The following is a 22,816-nucleotide window of genomic DNA, read 5'->3' as shown; positions in this document are numbered from 1 at the left end:
CTGCAGCGTAAAGAGGGGCGGGAGGTGGGAGGTCACAATGAATGGAGCAGTTTGAGAGCTGGCACTGAATGTTCATGAGGACGCTGTCTGGCTCCGTTTGGGCTCAAAACAAAGCTGGCATTACGCTAATGCATGCAGCTGCTCCCCCTGCGCAGATTTCATGATGAAGTTTGGAGCATTGTTCGCTTCTCTGTCACGGCTCTCGCAGTATATCACGGGTCTGCTTGCGTTGCAGGAGCGATTAGTCGGTGCGACGATCGCAGTAAATCATTCGAGGAGCAACATTTCGTCTTGAGGCGATGCTAATGTAGGTAAACAGCACCTTGTTTCTGCGGGAAAAAAATGAATTATACAGAGCTGCTGTGGTTGGGGAGGAGGGGGGTAAACATGTTTATAAGGCAGTAATAAAAGATGTAGAAAATATTCACTTTAACCAAAATAATGAAACAAATGAAAAAAAGGCTGCTATTTGTGATTTTTAATTTAGGTTTGTTAGCTATTACTGTAATTTATTGATAATAAATTTAAAAAAAACGCTCCTCCTGTGCTGCTCTGTCCGGAAGGTTCAGGCTCCGACCCTCTTCGTCTTTGCGCTGCGATATCATCAGATGTTGGTTTTTCACAGCTTCGCAGGGCATGGCGTGTGGCATGGATGAATAAAAAAACGTGCTAATTGTGTCCTAAAGCGAGAAAGCTTGCATCCTTGATACGTGATGGTGCGCCGAGACACATGAAACTAACTCTGCAGACTGCGAGCGTCGAAGGAGTTTTCCTTTTAGCGCAGCGTTCACACATAATACAGAGAGCCAGAACCAAACTTGGAGAAGCAGCACTCAGCTTCTATGCATCGCAAATCTGGAACAAACTTTCAGAAAACGTGAAACTTTTAAGTTTCTTTAAATTAAAAGCTAGAAACCCAGCTGGTTAGCGTTTGAGTCACAATAACTGGAACAATGATTGGTGTATCTGATGAATATTTGCTTCATAATTCTGATGACATTTTTCAAATTGCATTGTTTACTGCTTGTGTCATAATTGGTATCTGTTGCTGAGATGTGCTGAACAAGTAAATTTCACTTGACCAGAACAAATAGTTCCTGAAAACAGGAGTTTTTCATTTATTAAAACAATAAATATTCATATTTCAGTAAGAAAAAAGAAGAAAAAGCTCCATGATTGTTTTATTTTGCTTTCCTAATTGGATTGTTTACATTCAAACGCCCGAAAGTTTTTAACAGTGCGACCACAAACTGACTTGTAAATTTTATTGGGATTTAATGCGACGGATTGAAAATGAAAAGGTGGTTTTCAAAATTTACAACGAATGAATAAACTAAAAAGTGTGGCACGTGTTTGAGTTTGACACCTCTGAATAACATCTAGACTTTCCATTTGTATAACAATAAACAAATTCTCTTCATAATTACCGTCTACTTTGTGTTAGGCCATCACTTAAAATCCCAGTAAAACTCACTGAAGTTGTAATGTGACAAAATGTGACGGATTTCAAGGGATTTAAATGCTTTGCAGGGCTCTTTAAAAGCTATGTTCTATAATTTATGCAGGTTTCTAGTTTCTCCCCAATACTACTCTATCTGAACTCTTTAATCACTTTAAACATTTGAGTCATGGCGTTTGACTATTATTGTAATGATTTCTGATCTCCGTCTCTTAAAAAGCCCGGAGCTCCTCTGGGATGTCCGTCCTCAAACTCTAAAAAACTTCTGGTTTCAGACCAATTATCTTCAAACATTCAGCGTCGTGTCTTTGGTTCTGGTCAGGAAATGGAAACTGAACAGGCTGAGAATAACAGACATGAGGATGATGATCACTCTGTGTTAACATGGAGACGTATTTAAACTGAAGCTTAAAGTTGTAAGTGTCAAACAGCTGCGTGTTTACGTTTCTGTGACTGACAGTATGTGGGTATAAAAAAAAAGCTAAATTCTTCATGAACCCTTATAGTTAAAGCTCATTATCATTAATTGATATTGACATTAAATCAACTTCATGAGGGAAGAACATCAAACAATGAGAGTTAAAACCACTGAATGTCAAAACCTTACATTTTCAAATAAAGATTAACATTTACCAAAGGAAAAAACTATGCAAAAACAAAAGTCTCTCTCTCTCTCTCTCTCTCTCTCTCTCTCTCTATATATATATATATATATATATATATATATATAAATATACATATTTATATATATATACAGTATATATACCTGTATATATATATAAATGAAGTTATTGGACTCTAAAGTTAATAACTGGTTGTATCACTGCAAAGACTTCATTTGTGTTTTTGTAAGAATTTTCAGTGAGTCTTTTGCATCACTGCAAAGAACTTTTGACCCACTTTTCATTGCAACAATGTGTCAATTTAGCTACACTCTTTGAAGTATGAGAAGCATGTCTTCATGCCAATTGAATTTTGGTCGTGACTTTGACTAGGCCTCTCCAAAACCTTAATTTTGTTTCTTTTAAGCCAATCAGAGACGCATTTGCTGGTTTTCTTCGATTTAGAGGTGTGTGATTCTGTATCGATCCGATACCAGGTAAATACAAGCCCAGTATCGCCAATTCCGATACCAGCCTGACAGAGTTCACCTGTTCTGCTGCCACCGTTTAGCCGAGACGGCAGCGTCCGCTCCGCAAGCGGTGAGAGGCCAGGCAGCGACCGGTGGCGGGTTGTGTCGTTTTACCTGGCATCCCGTAATGAGCGCCGCTTGTTTTGATGCGGCACAGCAGCAAAAAATAAATAAATCAAATCCTGAGGAAAGACTTCACCTTAATCAAATCGGCACCTCCTCCTCATAAACAGGCACATTATACAGAAAAATAAATAAAAACACACCCTTCGCTTTCAAAGAGCATGCCAAATGAGCCGTTCACTAAAACTGTGGCGTTATTGTCAAAGTGAAAATAACGCCCTGCAGTGAAGTGGGGATATATTGTCAGATATCAGTAAATAAATAACATGCTGGTGCTGTCTGGAATTATAATATTGCTTCCATAAAACGCCTGTATTGCAGCACAATATATCAACATAAGGAAAAAAGAGGAAGGAGTGTGGGGGGCTTTAAACATTAAGATGAATGGCAGTGAGTAGAGACGGAGGGGGGAAACGCACACAGGGAAGAGGTAATATGTAAAGAAATGCAGGGTTTTGCTGAAAGTGTTGGACACATTCTGCAGTGATTTTGCTGTCTATTGAAGCAGAAAGCACTGAACTATAAGATAAAATATTAATAGGGGGGAACCGGGAAAAAGCTTTGATGGGAAAAAAAGGGACACGATCTTTCACTCTTCTGCATCAAGAGGCAGTCCGTGTAAACTTTAGGGACCACTGTGGGATGCTCACGTAGAGTGCCTTGCAAAATAAAATAAAAAAATAAATAAAAATAAAATAGTACTCACACCCGACCACACACAACCTTTTCCCACATTTCGTCACGTTATAACCGCAAACGTCTCTGTGTATTATTGGGGTTCGATGTGATGAACAGAGACGAGGAGCGAATATTTGTGTTGACAAACACACACACACAAAAGAAATAAAAAATACGGCACAAGGAAATCCAAAAAGTAAGGCGGGAATGTCAAAGAGAAACTCGTGGAGCAGATTAAAGCAGCGAACGTACTGAGATTTAAAGGTCAGAGTTCAATTCTTCATCAGAACGAGGGAAGAGCAGACAAGAACCAACCGCAACCGGCGTCCATGATCAGGGATAAATGACAAAACCAGTCAGATAACAACTGGCCTTAAGAGAAATAGGAGACACAGCAAACATGTCGAACTAGACGCTCTGGTCAGATGAGAGACAAAAAAGTTGTCGATAAATATTATTTTATGGATATTATTAAAGGGAATTTTTATAGTCAAAGGAAACAGATGGAGCACAAAATTAAAGGGGCAGTGCTACGTGTTTTCCAGCCATATAGAACCACTTTATAGCACAATCAAGTAAAATTACCTTCAGTTGTTAGAAAAGTATTGCATATATCAAATATGACTTAGAAGAAATTTGACTTTGTAATTTAGCGGGTTGAAATTGGGCCTCTGTCCCAAAAAACGTGGCTTTTACAAAATACTGCCCCTTTAAGGGACCCCAAAGAGTTAACAGAGAGCTCCGGTCCACAAACAGCATAAAACTGAAGGAATAGTTTTTGAAGCTGTGCTTCCAAACCAACAAGTGAAGCTTCAGATTGTAAGAGATCGGAGGGAAGGATCCCTTTAACTGTTTTATTTGGAGGAAATCATGGAAGAAAACCTGCGAGGAGCAACAAAACCCATGAAGCTGGGGGCGAGTTTCATTTTCCAGAAGTATAACAGCTCTAAAACATACAGCCAAAGCCACAGTTCAATGGTTCAGATCAAAGCACAATCATGTGCTGGAATGGCCTAGTCAAAGTCCAGATCTCAGTCTGAAAGAGAATTGCAGCAAGACTTAAAAACTGCTGTCCACAGAGGCTCTACCATCCACTTTAACGGCGCTTCTCAGCAGGGCTGAAGACAAGTGAGTCCCACAATTTTCAGCTCATATTCAAAATGTTGAAAATGTTTTTTTGTTTGTTTTGTTTTTGCTGCCCGATCACATAAAACCCCATTAAAGTACAGTACAAACCAAAAGTTTGGACACACCTTCTAATTCAATGGGTTTTCTTTATTTTCATGACTATTTATAAGGTAATAAATCCCACTTATTAACCTGACAGGGCACCTATGAAGTGAAAACCATTTCAGGTGACTACCTCTTGAAGCTCATCAAGAAAATGCAGAGTGTGTGCAAAGCAGTAATCACAGCAAAAGGTTGCTACTTTGAAGAAACTAGAATATAAGGGGTATTTTCAGTTGTTTTACACTTTTTTGTTTAGTGCATATTTCCACATGTGTTATTCATAGTTTTGATGCCTTCAGTGTGGATCTACAATGTCAATAGTCATGAAAATAAAGGAAACTCATTGAATTAAAAGGTGTGTCCAAACTTTTGGTCTGTACTGTACGTTCATATTTATGGTCGTAATCTGACAAAGGAGCATTGATACTTTTGCGACCTCACTTCCTCTGCAGCTCATGCTATGTGAGAGCGAGTTTCCAAAACGACGACTCGGTAAGAAACGCTCAGCTCTCATCCGGAACCCAAGCAAGGCGAAAAATATCCGAACTCTCTGTCATCGCAGGACGTTTTGTCGTCTCGTGATCAACACGCGCTCGCTACGTCTACGATCGGAAGCCACTGCGGCTGACGTGGCGACCCGGCAGGCGTGGTGCGCTCACTGCGTCTGAAGTGGGGCGGGTTGTCGTTGACGTCGCTCAGCTTCACGGTGACGGTCGTGGTCCCCGTCAGCCCACCCAGATGTCCGCCCATGTCTTTGGCCTGGAGGACCACCAGATATTCGTCCTGCGTCTCCCTGTCCATGTCAGGTACGGCGGTCCGCAGGATGCCTGGTGGAGAGGGAAGCGGGGAGCACAACAAAAAAAAAAAGAAAAAAGAAGAAGAATCACAACAGCTCCAGATTTCACAGTGACACGCCGTCTCCTCGAGTTAGCGTCAAAGCGAGTCATACATTTTAAAACGAGGAGATTTCCAAACATGCGACTCCGGGCCACCGCTCTTTCCCCTAAACTGACTCAGAGAGAGAAATCTAGTTTTCTGCCGAACATATGGTGGGTACGGATAAAACGTAACCATATGAAGAGGATTAACTATGTAAAGTGTTCCCATCAGTTGGAGAAACCGTCTCTGAAATGCTGCTAATTGTTGCCGACGGTGAACAAACCTGTCTGAGGATCCACGGAGAACTGGTCCTGGCCCTGTAAAATCCCGTAGACCAGCCGGGCGCTGTTTCCGTACGTCGGGTCGTCGGCGTCTGTGGCCGTGACCCGGGTTATGGAAGTGCCTGTGAAACGCAAAAGGCAAACGCTCCACATGAAAATCAGATTATTATTAGGTCCAAAATCTTTCCTTTAGCGTATTCAGTAGTTAAATCTGTTAGGCCAAATGGGATAATGCAGTTCCTCCTGCCTCTCTGTTGCTCACAAAATGTTCCGAGTGTCATCCTTGATCTCATGCTTGGAGCAGCGTGTTTAGCCCAAGTGTGGAAAAAAAAATATGTCAAGTGAAAATTTGATTCTACATAGTACTTTACAGCAATCTGAAGCTGATTTCTTTATATTTAGCCTCTGCAGAACCAGATTTTCTTGTATTTACTGGCGGAGCGGTGATGATCAGCGGTTCCCTCTGGGCTCTCTGAAAGTTTTCTAAAGCTTTTCTTCAAACTTTGACAGCTTTTTTTTCACTCTCTATGAGCCCAGCTTGTTGCTTTAAAGGCCACTTAACATTGAAGAGTCATCCTGGCATAAAAAGGCAAAAAAAAAAAAAAAAAAGCCTCAGGGGATTAGCTGGTGTTATTTTAAATTAGATCTTTGTTATTAACAGTCTGTCGCAAAGAAACTATTTCACTGCAAAAGAAAAGCACAAAATCTTACAAAGTAATTTTGGTCTGGTTTTACTCTTAAAATGAGACAAGAGTTCTGACACTCTTAACAAACTTAACTTGAGCTTTCCTCAGAGTTAACTGAACCATCAGCCGTTCTGGGCCTGAGATGTTAACCCGGACTGCCGCGCAGACTCTGAGTTTGTTTGAATCTCGCTTTTCCCAAATAACCTCCCCGATCAGATTCAAAATTACACAAGTTGCATTTAGGTCGCCAGGAGTTCAGTTTTCCATATTTGAGACAGAGTTTGATTTCAAAGCTTCCCCCTTGGGGGTATTATAAGTTGGTCTGCCTGGGAATCGTTTTTTTTTTTGTTTGTTTTTTTTTAGCAGAGGTAGCAGTAGGCCTGTCACGATAAACGGTAAATCAATTAATCGTACGATAAATTAAAACTATCGACGTCATTTTAATTATCGGCATTATCGTTTCTTCCGGCCTTATTCTCTTTCTGTTGATGACACCGAATGAAAAAAGGCTCAACTCCGGTGCTCTCCACTGACCCTCCCTTCCTCATTTTACTTCGTGTAAAGCCCAGCGCTGTCGGCTGATTGTCGGCCCATTTTCAAAACCTGACAGACCACACATTAGCCGACAGAAATCCTAGGTATAACTGTGTGGTGTCCAACAATGGGCACAAAATAATGGCTACAAGTTCAGTTAACTAATTTTAAAACCAGGCATTAATCAATGCTTTACTACAATCTACCTGCAATGCATGTGGCTAGTGTCAGTTCTGACTGAATGAAAATCATTAGAACATGTTTACGTCACGTTAACGAAGAACAGCTGAAAAGTTACCGGGTTTATCAACTGCGGTAGCAATTTCACTCCAGCTCCTCCCCTTGTCATTTCTATATTCTTTGCATGTTGAATAAACATTAATGTTGTTTCCACATATCATCTCCGATGTCTGCTGGACTTCGGGTTGCGCCGTATCAGCTGTTTGGGATTCCCCGACGTAAGTTCCCCTCAGAAAGCGCGGAGGAGAATCCGCGCTTTCTGATTGGCTGCCTGTCACATTGAATAGGTGGAGTTTGTAACAGCCGTAATTGTGTAGTGTCTCTTTAAGATACTCTAGTATTGTTAATGACGTCACAAGTATGTGCCACGGCTTCTCTGTAGAGAGCGTGGGAGGAACGTGCTACGGACGTGTTAGCTTTCTTTAGTAATGTTACGGGTTGTTTGGACTCTGCTAATTTTCATGTTTGATATTATAGCAGCCGTTCAACCGGGCTTGTAAGGTTGGTGAAGAGAGTTTATTAAAGGACAACACTGTGGAATTCCCAGTACCAGTGTGGTTGTGCGTTTTTGATCGCCCAGACTCCTCTCCTCCCTTAAATACAACCCAAGCGTTACAAGTTAAAGCTCCCAGTCGGGGAAAACCCCTGATTTAGATCGGAGCGGCAACGACGATCTACCGTAACACACCACACAATCTTAGAAAGACCAACTTTCTAAGATTGTCTTAAGGGGAAAAATAGGAGCAAAAATCATGTAGTATGAATTATTGCATCAGGTAGTCGATGTGCCCATCTTCTCTATTTAAATCTAATTATTACTGAAGGGCAACATAATATACAGACTTCATAATCTGCAGTCTTTTGGTTGAATGCAGTATTTATTTCCACTTTGGCTTTATGTTGTTTAGTTTTTTTTTTTCAAGTGAGTTTTTTGTTAATGGAGACTGAGAATCCATTTTATTTTTGGTTTTGGTTGTTTTGTTTATTTTGTTTATCAGTTTCAGTGTTAAATATTCTTTTGAAAACAAAGTGTATCTATCTTTGGCAGGAAATCGCATGCATTATTACGTCATTTACATTAAATCAGTGTAAAAAAGTCTTCAAACAATATTATCGTTTATCGCAATAATTTTTTAGACAATTAATCGTTGAGCAAAATTTGCTATAGTGACAGGCCTACCCAGCCCCATGATTTCCCCTCAGTTACCTCATTCGGTTGGATATTTATTGGTTTGGCTAAGTCTGTGTTTTGATTTCATAAAGTATAAATGGGGCTTAGCTAACATGGAAATTAATCATTAATAACGTAGTGATTCCTTTAAGGTATGTGTGAAACGTAAAACAGATGGAGCTTATAAAGTCAAGCACTTCTGCGTGCTGAGAATAATTTTCTCTTTAATTTGTCAAAATTTGGCTCTTAAACTGGTGAAATGCTGAGTCTTTGATGGGACTTTCCAAAGTGTAAGTACTGCTGCTGCTGCTCTGACTGTGGTGCAATTCCTATCCTGGCCATTAGGGGGCGCGGCCGTTTTGTGTGCAATGTTTTGTTTTGGGTGTAGCAGTGTAAATCGGCAGTAGCCACGTTTGGAGGCATTTTATGTAGTTTCTACAAGTGTGTGTCCATAATACAATATATTTTGTGTTTTAGAAAGACAATTTGTGTATTTTGTAACTCTGAACATTTTTTGTTTTCTCACTTTGTAAAAGCTATGGTTAAACTAAGCTAAGTTTTCGGTTAAACTAGTGATTTTTATCATGTTGCTATCTTTTACTTTAATTAACATTACAAGTAACTGAAACACAAGACTGGAGTAATGGGAAGAATGTTACCCAATATGGCTTAGGCCTAGTAAAGCCTTTTGGGTCTAGAAGACAAGAATGTGACTAATATGTTATGTAGCCTGCTAATATGATGTATACTTTGGATTGTAATTTGTATTATGTTTGTTTACTTTGTTTTGTAGAACCACACACACACTCAAACCCTCCTAAATCTACCAAAATTTACCTAAATTTGCCAATTAAAGAACCAGACAATGTTCTGTCCTTGTCAATTTGGTCATTAAATTTCAATGACAATTTTATTTATTCTTAATAGGAAATGTTAAGCACAAAGTATTTTTCTTATAATTTTAATTTCATCATGAGCAGAGCTATAGACATTTTTGACTCAAACTCATGTATTTGTTTTATTTTAGAACATTTATGATTTTTTTTCTAGCAAGTTTTGGACTTTTCAAATTCAGAGATTTTGAAAAGTCATGTTTTGTTTTCTTGCATCCTGCATCCAGGCACTGTGGCATTTTGATTCACCTTAGTTTCTTCTCTTATTTTGAAAAACTGAAGGCATGTGGAGACAGATTTGCTAGCACACCTGGTGAAGACGTGTAAAAAGCCATTTTATGTGTTGGAATCAATCAGTCGTTTATTGCAGCAGCAACGTCTCACTCTGCACTGCAAAAACTTCTTACCAAGTATTTTTGTTTAGGTTCTAGTGCAAATATCTCAGTTTTATCTTATTTCAAGTGCACCAACTTACAAGTAAGAGGCGGGTCCTTACTCGGAGCCCGGTCCTGACTCGGAGGCAGGTCCTGACTCGGAGCCTGGTACTGGCTCAAAGCCCGGTACTGGCTCAAAGCCCGGTCCTGACTCTGAGACAGATCCGGACTCGGAGCTCGGTCCTGACTCGGAGGCAGGTCCCGACTCGGAGGCAGGTGCCGACTCTGAGGCAGGTCCCGGCTCTGAGACAGGTCCCGGCTCGGAGCCCGGTCCCGACTCGGAGGCAGGTCCCGACTCGGAGGCAGGTCCCGACTCGGAGACAGGTCCCGACTCTGAGGCAGGTCCCGACTCTGAGGCAGGTCCCGACTCTGAGGCAGGTCCTGACTCTGAGACAGGTCCTGACTCTGAGGCAGGTCCCGACTCTGAGGCAGGTCCCGACTCGGAGGCAGGTCCCGACTCGGAGACAGGTCCCGACTCTGAGGCAGGTCCCGACTCTGAGGCAGGTCCCGACTCTGAGGCAGGTCCCGACTCTGAGGCAGGTCCCGACTCTGAGGCAGGTCCTGACTCTGAGACAGGTCCTGACTCTGAGGCAGGACGAGGCTCAATGTTTGGTTCCCTCTGAGACGGTTTTTGCCTCTGATAATCGTCTGAATCCTCTGCATCGTCTCCACAACAGACAACATATTGAAAGCCCTTCCATGCTTTTCTAAGATAGTCTTTTTGAAGGTTAACTTTCCTGGGACGTGCCAGGGTTCTCCTGAAACACTCTATGACCTTGTAAATAACGATTGGGTTGTCACTTCTTATCATCTTGAATAGCAGTTCTCGAACTACATCATCATTGCCACAGAGAAGTTGAAAAATGTCTTGGCAGTGTTTCCTTTCCATCTCGTCAAAGAAAACAAAATCGATGTCCTTTACTGCTTCCCACAGTCTTGGAGCAAGCTTTCTTTGGACCGGTTCGGTGTGCTTCCTTTTGTAATGTCCATAACTAGATCTGTAACTAGACTTATAAATCAATCTCCAAAGAATTTTTTGTACCTTATATTTTCTTTCTTCTTCGGTGCCACGTTTGAAACCCATCTTCTTGGCATCCCTCAAAAACTGTTCAGGGTCCATGTCTGCCTTAGTATAATCTTCACTCAGGCACTTTTCATCTGAGTACAAGTCTTCAGTAGGGAAAAAAGTCTTTATGAACTTTTCTTTTGCAAATGCAAACCTTTTCTTTGGAGGAACAGGATTCTCCAGGTGACATTTGAAATTTTCCACAATAACTTCATGTCCCTCCTTGTAATCAAGCAGTACAATGAAATGCAGCCCAGAAGCAAAGTGGAAAGAATCACTAGCAATACTTTGAAAAATTCTATCACTGAGTTCTTCTGACACCTCAGAGAGCACGTCCACATTTAACTCTCCGGTTCTTTTCAAAAGCAAGATCAAAATTCTCCTATGTTCTTCCTGAAATATTTCCTTGACGAGATGCAGAGTTGGTCCGTCCGCAGATTTTTCGATCACTTTCCAAAGCAGTTGGCTGAGAAAATTTTTCTTCCTGTAGTCGGAGCTTCTTGGACAAGGATGGACTCTTCTGGAGAAGTTTTTTTTTATTTTTGTCCAGAAAGAGTCCTTAGGTCTCAAATAAACCTCACTCTGTGAGCTTTCTTCAGTCATCTTTGTTGAGCTGTGTTAAGACCAAATGAATTTTCTTTACTGACCAGAGAATTAGCTGATCAGCTGGTCGTGTCACGGACTCTATGACATCACAGAGGCATCCTTAGAAGGTCCTCCTGACACAGACATCATTTGAAGTCATGGTGATGACATCATTGTCAGCAGCATGGCAACTGTTGCTAGGGGTAATAATAGCACGCAGTGAGCATTATTATGAAATAAAAGAGAATCTGTGGGCACTAAATCATTATTCCCACAAGTCTGAACTGGAAGTGATCCGCTGGAACAGGGGGGCCAGGGAACCATTGGTCCCTCCACTTTACTGCCCGACCCATTTTTATTTGTTATTTGGGTTCTATCTCCTAACAGGTGTAGGGCAAGTGTCAATGGGACCGCTACATCCAACCAGTTACTCAGCAAATCCACCACTTTAACCCAGAAGAGTTTCACCATTTTGTAGTCCAATATTCAGTGTAAAACTTTTCATCTGCTCCCCTGCAGGAATCCGCTGCTAATGAACTGTAGATGTTTCGCTTGGTTCGGTTTGATCGCAGTCATGAGGTCATATTTATATATTTTTCTGTATATTTTACAAAGTGCTTCTCTGCCACCTAGTCATCCAGGCGAAGTCGTGAAAATGTATATTTTCTCATGGTGACTCACTAGTCTCAACACCACGCAGGCGCACAGCAGATCGGACAGCGACACCAATCGGGTCTATCAACGTCAGCTCAGGTCCTGGGAGTCGATCTCATTTTTAATACAGATTTTATAGTTAGAGGAACTTAAAAGAAAAATTCAGCATCAATGTAAAATTCCAAATATATTGAAGGGGTCATGAAATGTTTTTTGAAAAATTTACTACCAAGTCAAATTGTATTGGTTACCTTTTACTACCTGGTCTTAATTTGAGCTAATTTAATTTACTACCTTTTACCCAGAAACCCAGTTACATGAGGCAAGAAGCTTCTGACCCACCGTAACAGTTTATAAACCATTGACCTACTTTAACACGCCTGATTAGCGCACCATTCTGTCCTAACATGCAACAAATTTAACGCTGGCGGAAACACGAGCTAAAATGAAACAAAACCAAAATAACAAAAGAAACAAAGGAGTAAAGCGATGTTGGGGAGGTCGGGGGAATCTGTAAATGAAGTTTTTTATCCCCCTCGCCCCCTCTTATTATTTTCCCGTAAATACCCCCCCCCCCAATCCCCCGTGCCCTCTCGTCCCCTGGTGGTCAAACCCAAAATTACAGATGTGACAGGATGCAGCAATTCTGCAGGGAACATTGTTGGGGTTTGAAAATCCCCCTGATGGAGCTCATCAGCCAGAGCAAACGGTTTTCAGAACAGCTCGGCATGAAATGATCGGCGAAGATCTCCCGTATCAAACCTAGCGACTCCACGCTGCGTCACTTCCCCTTACAAAAAGCGCTTCTGCGAGTTTTAGAGTGACCGAAATGTTATTCAGTTCATGCGGCGCCCTTTCATCTGGCTCAAACGCTTTTTCTTTTTTTTTTGCTGCAGTCAAACTGAAACAAAGAAATTTGATTAAAAAGAAGAAAAACGCAGCTGAAAGTTCTGTAGAGAGCTCAAATTTGGGACGGGAGCTGATTAAAGGACGAATTACAACAAAACAGGCAGAAAGATTAACCAGGACGTGTAGCTTCACACGTTCACTGAGTTTGTAGAAAATGTTACCCTAAAACTTGCATCTTTCTGCTGTAGACACGTGTTTAGGCTCGTCAGGGACGAGGTCAAAGAACGAGTTCAACAGCAGCTGAAATGTAAAGGCTTTGAGAAAACCCAGCAAGTAGCAGCAGACCTGTAATTAATATCGGTTTAAGAGACCAGAATAAAATATCTTTGAAGTAAAAGTTGATATTCAAGTTTTGCGCAGAGAAGTTTAAATGCACGACTTCTTCTCCGGGCTATCTGAAAATCGACAACTGGTTTGATTTTGAGTCCACCGCTTAATCCTGGCTGAACTGTGCGAGCCACTGTTGGACAGGCTGTTAGATAATCTTATGCTCCTCAGATGAAATGTGTGATGAATTCTAATGCAGAGTCCGTGATGCAGACGCAGCACCATGCAGGCTAATTGGCACCTCCGATAAAAAAAATAAATAAATCTGTTGCCCCTCTTAAAAGGAATTCACCTTTTATTGCAGCACAGCATCCGACACTGAGGAAAATAAGAAAAATCATTGGGGTGAAACCTTCATAATACAGTAGCAAAACCAAAATGTCACAATTGCTAGTAGGTGTAAATATTCCTATGAAATTAATGTAATTGGAGCTTAAAATTCAGGAATGTCTAGTTACTAATTCAAGACTTTCTGTTTCCTTGGGGTGAAAACATGACAGGATGTTCTCCTCTTGTCGAAGCTCCTGATCAAGAAGGGAAAGACAAGAGAACATGCGGTTTCAGTGAAGCAGATGTGTGGAGATTTTAATTAGCCAGAATAAACCTACAAGAAAACAGCGACGCACTTGAGGTTCGGAGAGTCAGAGCAAAAATCGAAATGTTTACCACAACTGAAACTTCGACAGGCATGAGTGAGAATGTGGAGGAAACGAAGATCCTTATATCATTACAGGGTTTAGCTCAGGTTTGTGCTAGCTGCATGATAGCAAGCTAGCTTGGGTGAATTTCAGCATCTGACCTGCAGCAGAAGCACATGTAGTCTCTGCTGGGTATTGACCGAATACTGGTACCAAGGCGTTCTGAGGCTTTAGCTCCAGTTTTAAAACAGATAAAATTTCATGTCATATCATCAAAGTCATTTTAATAATAAGACACTGACCCTTAAAATGTCTGTAAGGGTCAGTGAGCAGTGCAGCATTTCCCCCTCCCCCACTTGTTGCAGCAAACTGGCTGAAACAAAGCACTTACACTTATTTGTTGTTTGCAAGCTTTTGTGTTTTAAAGAAAAACAATTAGGTCAGAACAGATAATCCTAAGAATCACTTAAAGCTACAGAATGAAACTTTTATTAGAACATGTATACAGTATGTGTTTTTACATATTTGTTAAAACTCTCACTTTGTCATGGCGGTATGATAGAAGACGAGCTTCTCTGCCTTCTCCCTGTGCCAACTACAGAAATACACAACTTGGGCAAAAACAATCAATCAGAGCCAGGTGGAGAGTCTTAGCGCTGTCAATCATGCTTATGTAGTGCTGCTCACACCCTTCCCCTTGTGCTCTGCTACACTACAGCTTCTCCCCATCAGTTGAGGAGATGCTATGAATGCTAACACTAGTTAGCACAGCCATCAATGACAGCGGATAAGCAGTTTTCCTGTAACGGTGAGCTGTTTCTCCCCATTAGCACATTTATATGAGGATGATTGACAGCGATAAGACTCTCCTCCTGCCTCTGATTGGTTGTTTTCGACTGGTGCGTTTTTGCAGATCGCTAAAGTAGCTGATGGAGGAGATGGAGAAGATTGATTTCATAGATTAACTGTCTCACACTGTCACGACACGGTGACAGTTTTAACAAATATGCAAACATCAGAAGCTACAGTATGTAGCTTCAAAATTTATTTTGGGTAACTGATCACTTCTTAGTTTACCGTTCACCACAAATCTCTAGCTCTACTGATTTGGGCAGAAGTGACTAAACGTGATAGTCACTTAACGTATTTCAGACAGTCTCAATCTTCTGCCAGAGTCCGTCTAGCTAAACTCTCCAGGACAACAACCGCCACTACCAGAATCACTTTTCTTCCCCTTCCGGCGCCGTACCTATGTTGGCCATCTCCGGCACCACGGCAACGTAGGGCTCGTCGGGGAAGATGGGCGGGTTGTCGTTGATGTCCTGCACCCGGATGATGAACTCGGAGGAGGGCTCCAGGGCCCGGCCCGTCTCCCTGTCGGTGGCCGTCGCCGTGAGTCGGTACTCGTCCTTCTCCTCGCGGTCCAGGGCCTTGGTGACGTGGATGTTGCCCGTGTTGCCGTCGATGACGAACACGGAGCCGACTCCCTCCCCCTCCAGCATGTACTTGGTGCTCCCGTCCCCTCTGTCCACGTCGGTGTGCAGCTGGAGAACGAGACACAGACAGACAGACGACAATCCCCAGCAGCACCTTGGGGGCGTCACCGAGCCACGGGCCGCTCGACGCAGGTATCACTCATCGACGCTCCTCGGCGGTCTGGCACGCGAAACGCCAGACTGTTGCGAAATGGGTGAGTCGTGTCAAGATGGAGGGTGGGGGTTTGGGGAGGATGTGAGTCTGCGAATGTGAGAGGAAATAGCACCAGGTGTGGAACATACACATGGGACCAGGGGTGAGTACTGATGCATGCAGCTAATTAACTCACTGGACCAAACACGCCACTGGCGGTATCGTCGAGAGGGAAAACGAAAAAATAAATAAATAAAAATCAACGTTGATGCGGACAGTGGCCCTGCAAATGTCATATTACGTATAATCACAGACACATCCTACAAGCGCAGCCACTATCTGTCTGTGTAATCTTTCAGTCCTTTCCACCCATCTGCCTCTTCCCTGTCCTGCCTCTACATCCATCTGCCTCCACCCTTTAAACCACCTCTTTCTCTTGTTTCTCTGCTCTTTTCATCAAGTTACCTCGCTTACACAGATTGCCCATCTGCTCGCATTTCTTATTCTCTTCATCTCACCCCCTTCTCTCTCTTCCTCTCAACTCTATTTTCTCTTCCTCTGTTTTTTATAAATATATATATATATATATATTTTGCTCTCTGGTGCAGAATTGTGGTTCAGTATTTAATGGCAGCGAGAGGATATTAGTGAGATAGATAGATAGGTAAAAGGCCAAACACACAGCAATGGGAGGCGAAAGCGATTACTCAGCCTTCATCACATCCAGGCTTCTGACCACAGACTCTCGTGTCTCTCCGTCCTCGAGGCATATCTGCACATGCTGATAATCCACAGAGCTCACTCGCAACCTCTGCTGCCAACCCCAGATACTCAAGAGGACTAAAGCTTTGACTTTAAGTTGCAGCCGCAGAGCAGTTTGTTTTGAAATGTGAGTGGGGAATTTTGCATACATTTATTCAAGCCGTCCTTTTTTTTATTATTTTTTTTATTACATTTTCAGCTCCATGACGTGCTGGTGAACAAAAACAAATCTGCCAGGGTGGAATTAGTGGATTCACAGAACACCCTCGGTGCATCATCACCACAAACGACCACGCACGCAAACTCTTACTCCTACGGAGAACCTACTAATAGATCAACCTGTTTGTTTTTGGACGGAGCCAGGAGAGAACCTGCGCTTGGATTGGGGGAAATTCAAAAACCCCAGGCTGGGATTCAAACCCCTCAAGGCAACAGTGCTAACAGCCACACTACTGTAATATCTAATGTAACAAAGTATTCCCATCCATTTCCCACGTTCGGTCATGTTACATGTCATTTACAGTTCATGGGAAAGACCAACGCAATGTAGAGGCAAAACTGTGGAAGAGGAAGGGAAACGGATTTTCTAATGTCTTTACATTTATGTTACATTTATTCTCGGGGTACACCGATAAATCAGCATCGATTTCCTTCATTTCGGGAGATCGGTGATCTGCCGATAATTACATGTGAAGTTGATCTTATCCACTGACCTCATCTACCTCAACAAAGGTCTAAAATGGTTTGGCTGACAGACCGGCCCACCAGGTCGTATCTGCACATTTGCAGCTAGCAACAGTCGCTCCAGTGTTGCAAACTTTATTACAAACTTTACTATTTTAATATTTTGCAACATTTCAGAAAAAAACAAAAAGATACAAAAAGAAATTAGGGATCGGCCAGAAAACTGCAATCAGTGCACCCTAGTTTATTCATCTGAGTCAATACTTTGTAGAACCACTTTTTAGGGCGGGGGCGTCAAACTCATCTTCGTTTTGGGCCTCATCGGGAACGCAAATGTCCCCAAATGTCCAGTTGGGGCAGAATGTACCAATAAAACTTCCTGTTAAACTTAGATTCTAAATAAATTGCTGTCTCTGCATCAGATGAGTAGGTAAAATTAGACAATATGGAACATCTTTTCACTTTGATGTAATTTGGCAGGATACAAATAAAACCTGCTGTGATATGAGTGATAAAAAAAAAATTAGGGACACAATTATCTTCCTCAAGTCAATCAAATTTGGTGTCAAATGTTTGCGCAACTAAAATTTTCCTTTGTGCTCCAATCATTTTGAAGATGTTAATACACGTTTCCAGAGATCGCCAAAGGTCAACCAGAGCCCCCGTATTTACAAAATCAAACACAACTTAGAAAGAAAATGCACAAACCAGTACAAATGTAACACAATTCATTTATTTCAATATCTTTTGACTCGCTCATGTGCGTAGAGGAGGGCAGGTCGATCGCCGATGACATCTAAAACCTTTTTATAAAAATCTTAAAAAAACATTTTAAAGGCACAAACAAAAGTTTTTGCTGCACAAAGCAGCAGAAACATTTGAAACCAGTTTTGTTTAAGAATGTGATGTGCTGGACTGGACTTTATTTAGGGGTATCAGGCTAAAATGGGTTGTGCACAAAGGTAACACCAATTATTTTTTAATTTGTTTTTGTGAAACATTTTTGAAAACCTCGTATACTTATTAGTCACAATAACTAAATTACCCCATTACTTATTGCGATGAATGACAATATTGTCACTTCGAGATCATTTTCAAGTGATTCATCGATAACAATGCAAGTTGCCCCTCTCAAAGACTTCTGGATATTTTTAAATATCCCAAATAAAACAACCAAAAACAGAGAATAAAGCAAAAATAAAACCGTAAATAAGATGGATTATGACGTCTCTGCCAACAAAATTGCCCTTCAAAAAAATATTAATCGTCAGAGTGGAAATTATCAAGCTCATTTTCAATTTATCATGCAATTAATTGCATATTGTGACAGGTTTGCGTATATCCTGCCTTCCATTTCATAATTATGAATTACTTTGTCAGAATCTACCGCACACCATCCTAATAAAACACATCAAGTTTGTGGTTGGGACAAAAAGTGAACCCAGCGATCTGAATACGTCTTTGTGGCAGGTTGTGCTCACTGAACATAAAGCGCGCATCCTTCAGAGGGCAAACAAACTGCGTGTTGCGTGTGTAGGTTTGATGGGGCTGAGCGCAGGGATTGCATACACTCCAAACGCTACATACGCACAACAAACGGCAAGATAAAGTGCTGCTTTCTTTATCCATCCCTGCACCCACATCCTCTCCATCCTTTCTTCCTTAAAACTAGCTTTGATCCCACTCTTCTCCACCAGAGACATCTTTGTCGAAGCCTCGCTCCACCTACCCCCCCCCATCCACCACCTCCCACTTCCAATCCAGACCTCCTCTCTCCTCACTGCCTAATTGCTGGTTCAGTCCCGCTGCGCTTCAGTCAGCATGGAAAAACACTCGCGGCGGGGAGGAAATTTATCCATCCCAGTCCAAACAAAGCGAGGAAAAGGAGGATACCTTCTTATGTCACTTTCTCTTCCTCTTTGTAACCCCCACCCTTCGTCATCCCTCCTTCCCCAGTCGACTGGTGTTGGTGTGCCGCATCCACCTCCGGGTTTATTTCTGCTCCTGGCAGACGAACTCTTTTCACCCAGGTTGAGGCACCTGCGATTTGAGCTGCTGATAACTCTCCTCACATCTTCCGTCTATTTCTGGCATAAAGTGAGCCGCTTTAGCGAAGGGGAAACCTCGCGCTTTCAATTCCTCCACAGCAGCAGCAGCATTTTATTACATGAATATTAAAAATGAAGACAAAAGGCACGAGCAGCCTTGCGTTGCCACCGATCGCCCCTCCCCGCCTGTATCAATAACAATCGGAGAGGGAAATTAAACATTTATGAGGCGTATACGGCCCTGGTGAGGATCCAATCTCCACTGTCACTGCATGGTTTACTGGGAACTCCAAAGTGTTTGGCGGCGGTCCCTGTTAGCGTTGCGGCTGATGGAGGCCTGCTCCGAGTGTCGTCAGGCTGCCAGGAGCCGCATTAGAGAAGAGGTCCTCGCTGTGAAATAATACAGGCCGACCCCAGGGGCCCCACGGTTCACGTGCGCCCCGAAGCTAAATCATCTCCACCGCTGATGGCAGATGAAGGCTGCAGGTGCTGGCTGTCGTCGAAGCTCAAGTGTGGGATACAACAAGTGGAGGTGGAGTGTGGGTGGGGGGTACAGCTGCTCACATGTAAGATCTGAGCTACATTTCAGCGGCTAACAGGAACTAAGAGATACACAAGATGCTGTTTGGCCTCTTTTTTTTTTTTTCTTTCGCTAGCGTTCATACCGCCGATTTGGATAGAAAGCATTCCAGAGGATATACATGTCAAAATAACTGGAGGCAGAGATTTGCTTCGCCGCCTGTTTTACGTGGCTCGCAATTCAATTGAACTAGAAAATGTGACTTTCAGTATGAATGCTGAGAGGAATACAGTCAGGGACGAGTAAACATGGACAGGATAGACACATATATGGTCACTGCTTTGGTTTTATCAGATGGCTTTAGAGTAGGGCTGGGAAATGTATCCTATCGCTTATCATTTATTGTGATAAATTTAGCCAAATTCCAAATAGTGATGTTTAGAAACCCCTAAAACTGTCCGTATTGTCAGGATTGCTTTTTTTTCTTTTTACTATTTGTCTTCACCGTTCAATGAATGTGTATCAATACATCTCAATAAATTAAAAAATGTGAATAAATGCGGCTACAATGTTAGGGATACAAAATCTTTATGTATTCCTTTATGTGACTGGTGTCCTAAGAAAGCGTATTTCAAGTGAGTATGTGTTTGAAGAGCAGTATTTGTGTTTGTGATGCTGTGACTGCCGTGCCATACAGTAACCTAAAAAAAGAGTAATAAATAGTTATCGTCACTTTTATTGTTCATCATCATAGCACCGCAAAATATCGTGATAAAAGCTGAAGTCCACATTGCCCAGCTCTATTTTAGTGGCTTCATCCATTAGTTTGGGCTGCTTTGTAGTAGGAAAACGTATGATTATCATTAAAAATTAAAGAGCATTAAAGTGCTCTTCCCGACTCTTTTCATCCTCCTTCCTCCTCCGTTCTCCTAACTTTCTGAGAGGCATCAGGTTTTCATCCAGGATTGTCCATCCATCCTCACACCAACAGTGAAATGTTTCCTGACCAGGTTTCTTTCAGTGTTGGCCTTCGTCTGTGTAGACGTTATTTTACACACTGGTGGACTCTGCTCGTCATTTAGGATTCCCCATAAGCGAACTGTCTTTAATTTTGGGGAGTTCATATTCATATTGATAGCTGTGCTTCATGTCGCTCTGAAACAGGGGCCTGCAAACTGCGGTTCCGGAGCCTCAAGTGGTTCTTTGGACCTTCCACAGTGGCTCTCAATAACTTCGTCAAAAAGGATGTATTTAAATAAAGATATAACATATAATTAAGGTTTTAGCAGAATTTCAGATTTGTTGGAATACTTGCAGTAGATATCCAAAACGAATGACTCCAAAACACGCATTAAGGTTTTGAAGGTCTTTTTTTGTCATGAGGCTGAAAACGATGTTCTTTTTCAGAATCTGAATCAGAATTACAGGCCCAAACAATCAATCAATCAAGTTTATTTGGATAGCACATTTCAGCAACAAGACACTTCAAAATGCTCTACATCATAAAAACACCAAATATAAAAAGTGGTCGTTGATATAAAGAGATCAACTTTAGAAGAAATAAAAGATTTTTTTGTAGTATTTTCCAAAAATATCAATATCCCAAAGAAAATGTGTCCATCCACCTTGTTGCAGTTTTTCTTTACGTTTTTCTTTGTTTTAAAATCTAAAACTAGAAATACAATGATGTTTTGTGTAAACTTGAGGACACATTTTTTTATAGATTGGTAGATATTTATAAAAGATCTTGTAACATTTGCAGCCCTTAAGTTTTACTCTGCTGGGCTGAGGGCAAAATGGCTCTTACAGAGTTCTGCAGGCCCCTAATCAGTAGCATAAAGCTCAATAAAACACATAAAAATTAGTGTTTATTGATGTCAAAAAGTTCAAGCGGTATAAATACCTTTCATTGTATATCATGTTAGGCCATAAAGGGGAATAAGCGCCAATCAACTGGTCACATATAGCACTCAGACTGTAGAGACATTTACAGTGGCTCAGTGAAGAGTGAGGCTTCATTTAGCATGAAGCTAAGCTAAAGTTCAACATTGTGTCACTAAGATGCCAGAGGTGACCAACGTGATGCGTGCAAACTCTGACCAGAATACACGCCTCCGAGGTTTAATATCCATTTAAAGGATTTAGTATAATTCGCAGCCCACTGATCAGAGAAAAAGAATCAAGTCGGTGACATCATGTTGATGTCTGGTAACCCAGGGGGATCGCTGCTTTTTAAATAGAACCCTCTCACAGTCTTAGACTTCAATGTTTGACAGCAGTAACCTTGTGGCCACTGAAAGTAACGGCTACTGCTTCTCTTACACAGATGGCTAAAAGTCCATGTTAAATGCTGCATAGTATCCGTTCTGTTTTTGGTTTGGCTCAATCATGGCGTTCTAGAACTTGATTTATTCACCGCAGCCTTAAGCAGGGTGATAATTCAATAACGTTGAATTAAAAAACGTTGCAGAGAAAGAATAATTATCACCAGATATCAACACCCAGTTTGCGTCTTCTCAGCCCTCGGATAGAAATTATCCACAAGAACACGGCAGCTAATCTCCCCAAACTGAAACTCTTAAAACAAAGCGAGATTACAAAGTGGTTTCTTCTGTTCTGATGATCTGACTCATCCTTATCTGCTGCGTATTTAGCATCGCCCTTTACATGGGAGTTCCTTTGTCACAGATGATTCAGTTTACACCAGCTTCACCGTTGAGCAAATGGCGGCGCGGACTGGGAGGTCTGAAGTTACCATAGTGACACACCAGTCAATCTGGCAGTGACTGAATGGTGACTCACTATTGGCCGGTTTACTCTCTGAACAACACTTGCACGCCTATTTCCACAAGAGGCTGACTGAATTTTACTTGGTAAATAAACATTTGTAAAAATGTATCAATAAAACTCAGAATAAGTCAAATATTGCAGAAAATAATTCACCCAAATAAATTTTCACTACAGTAGTTGTTTTATGTGATTTCTTGTGTTCAGGTAAGTTATTGTAGGAACTGGAATCATTCAAAGGTCAACCTTAAAGGGTTAGTTCAGTTTTTATTTAGCACCATTAGATTCTTACAGAATTTAAAACTAAATATCTGCTAACATAGCATTGTATGGCACTGATATGAACAGTTTCACTTTTAGTCGATTTGAATGGTTAAATCAGCTAAAACAGTTAGTGTACGTCTGCTTAGTCATTAAATGTTAGCGTCCCTTCCCCACCTGTTGCCACACGCTGCTGGACAGCTGGC

At 41.7% G+C, this 22,816-nt stretch overlaps 1 protein-coding gene and 1 long non-coding RNA gene across 4 annotated transcripts in view; one reads left to right on the top strand and one right to left on the bottom strand.

The window, feature by feature from the left end:
- LOC116726155 (cadherin-24-like) overlaps positions 1-22,816 on the bottom strand; it is a 50,219-nt gene that overhangs the window by 17,723 nt on the left and 9,680 nt on the right. For 2 of the 3 annotated variants that reach the window (XM_032572732.1, XM_032572733.1), the window contains exons 3-5: positions 15,169-15,463; positions 5,785-5,904; positions 5,282-5,449 (exon numbers count right to left, since the gene is read on the bottom strand). In XM_032572732.1, the coding sequence (XP_032428623.1) occupies positions 5,282-5,449; positions 5,785-5,904; positions 15,169-15,463 (583 nt within the window). Of the gene's footprint in view, positions 1-5,281; positions 5,450-5,784; positions 5,905-15,168; positions 15,657-22,816 lie in introns of all 3 variants that reach the window. The other variant, XM_032572734.1, reaches the window with a different exon arrangement.
- Positions 10-7,294, top strand: LOC116726157 (uncharacterized). Its single transcript, XR_004340555.1, has 3 exons — positions 10-877; positions 4,410-4,414; positions 7,284-7,294. It is a non-coding gene; the product is annotated as an uncharacterized LOC116726157 (long non-coding RNA).

This window comes from Xiphophorus hellerii, chromosome 9 (genome assembly GCF_003331165.1).
Source record: "Xiphophorus hellerii strain 12219 chromosome 9, Xiphophorus_hellerii-4.1, whole genome shotgun sequence".
In the NCBI taxonomy this organism is placed as follows: Eukaryota; Metazoa; Chordata; class Actinopteri; order Cyprinodontiformes; family Poeciliidae; genus Xiphophorus; species Xiphophorus hellerii.
The sequence above is the reverse complement of the archived record's forward strand: the minus strand, read 5'-3'. Positions and strand labels throughout refer to the sequence as shown.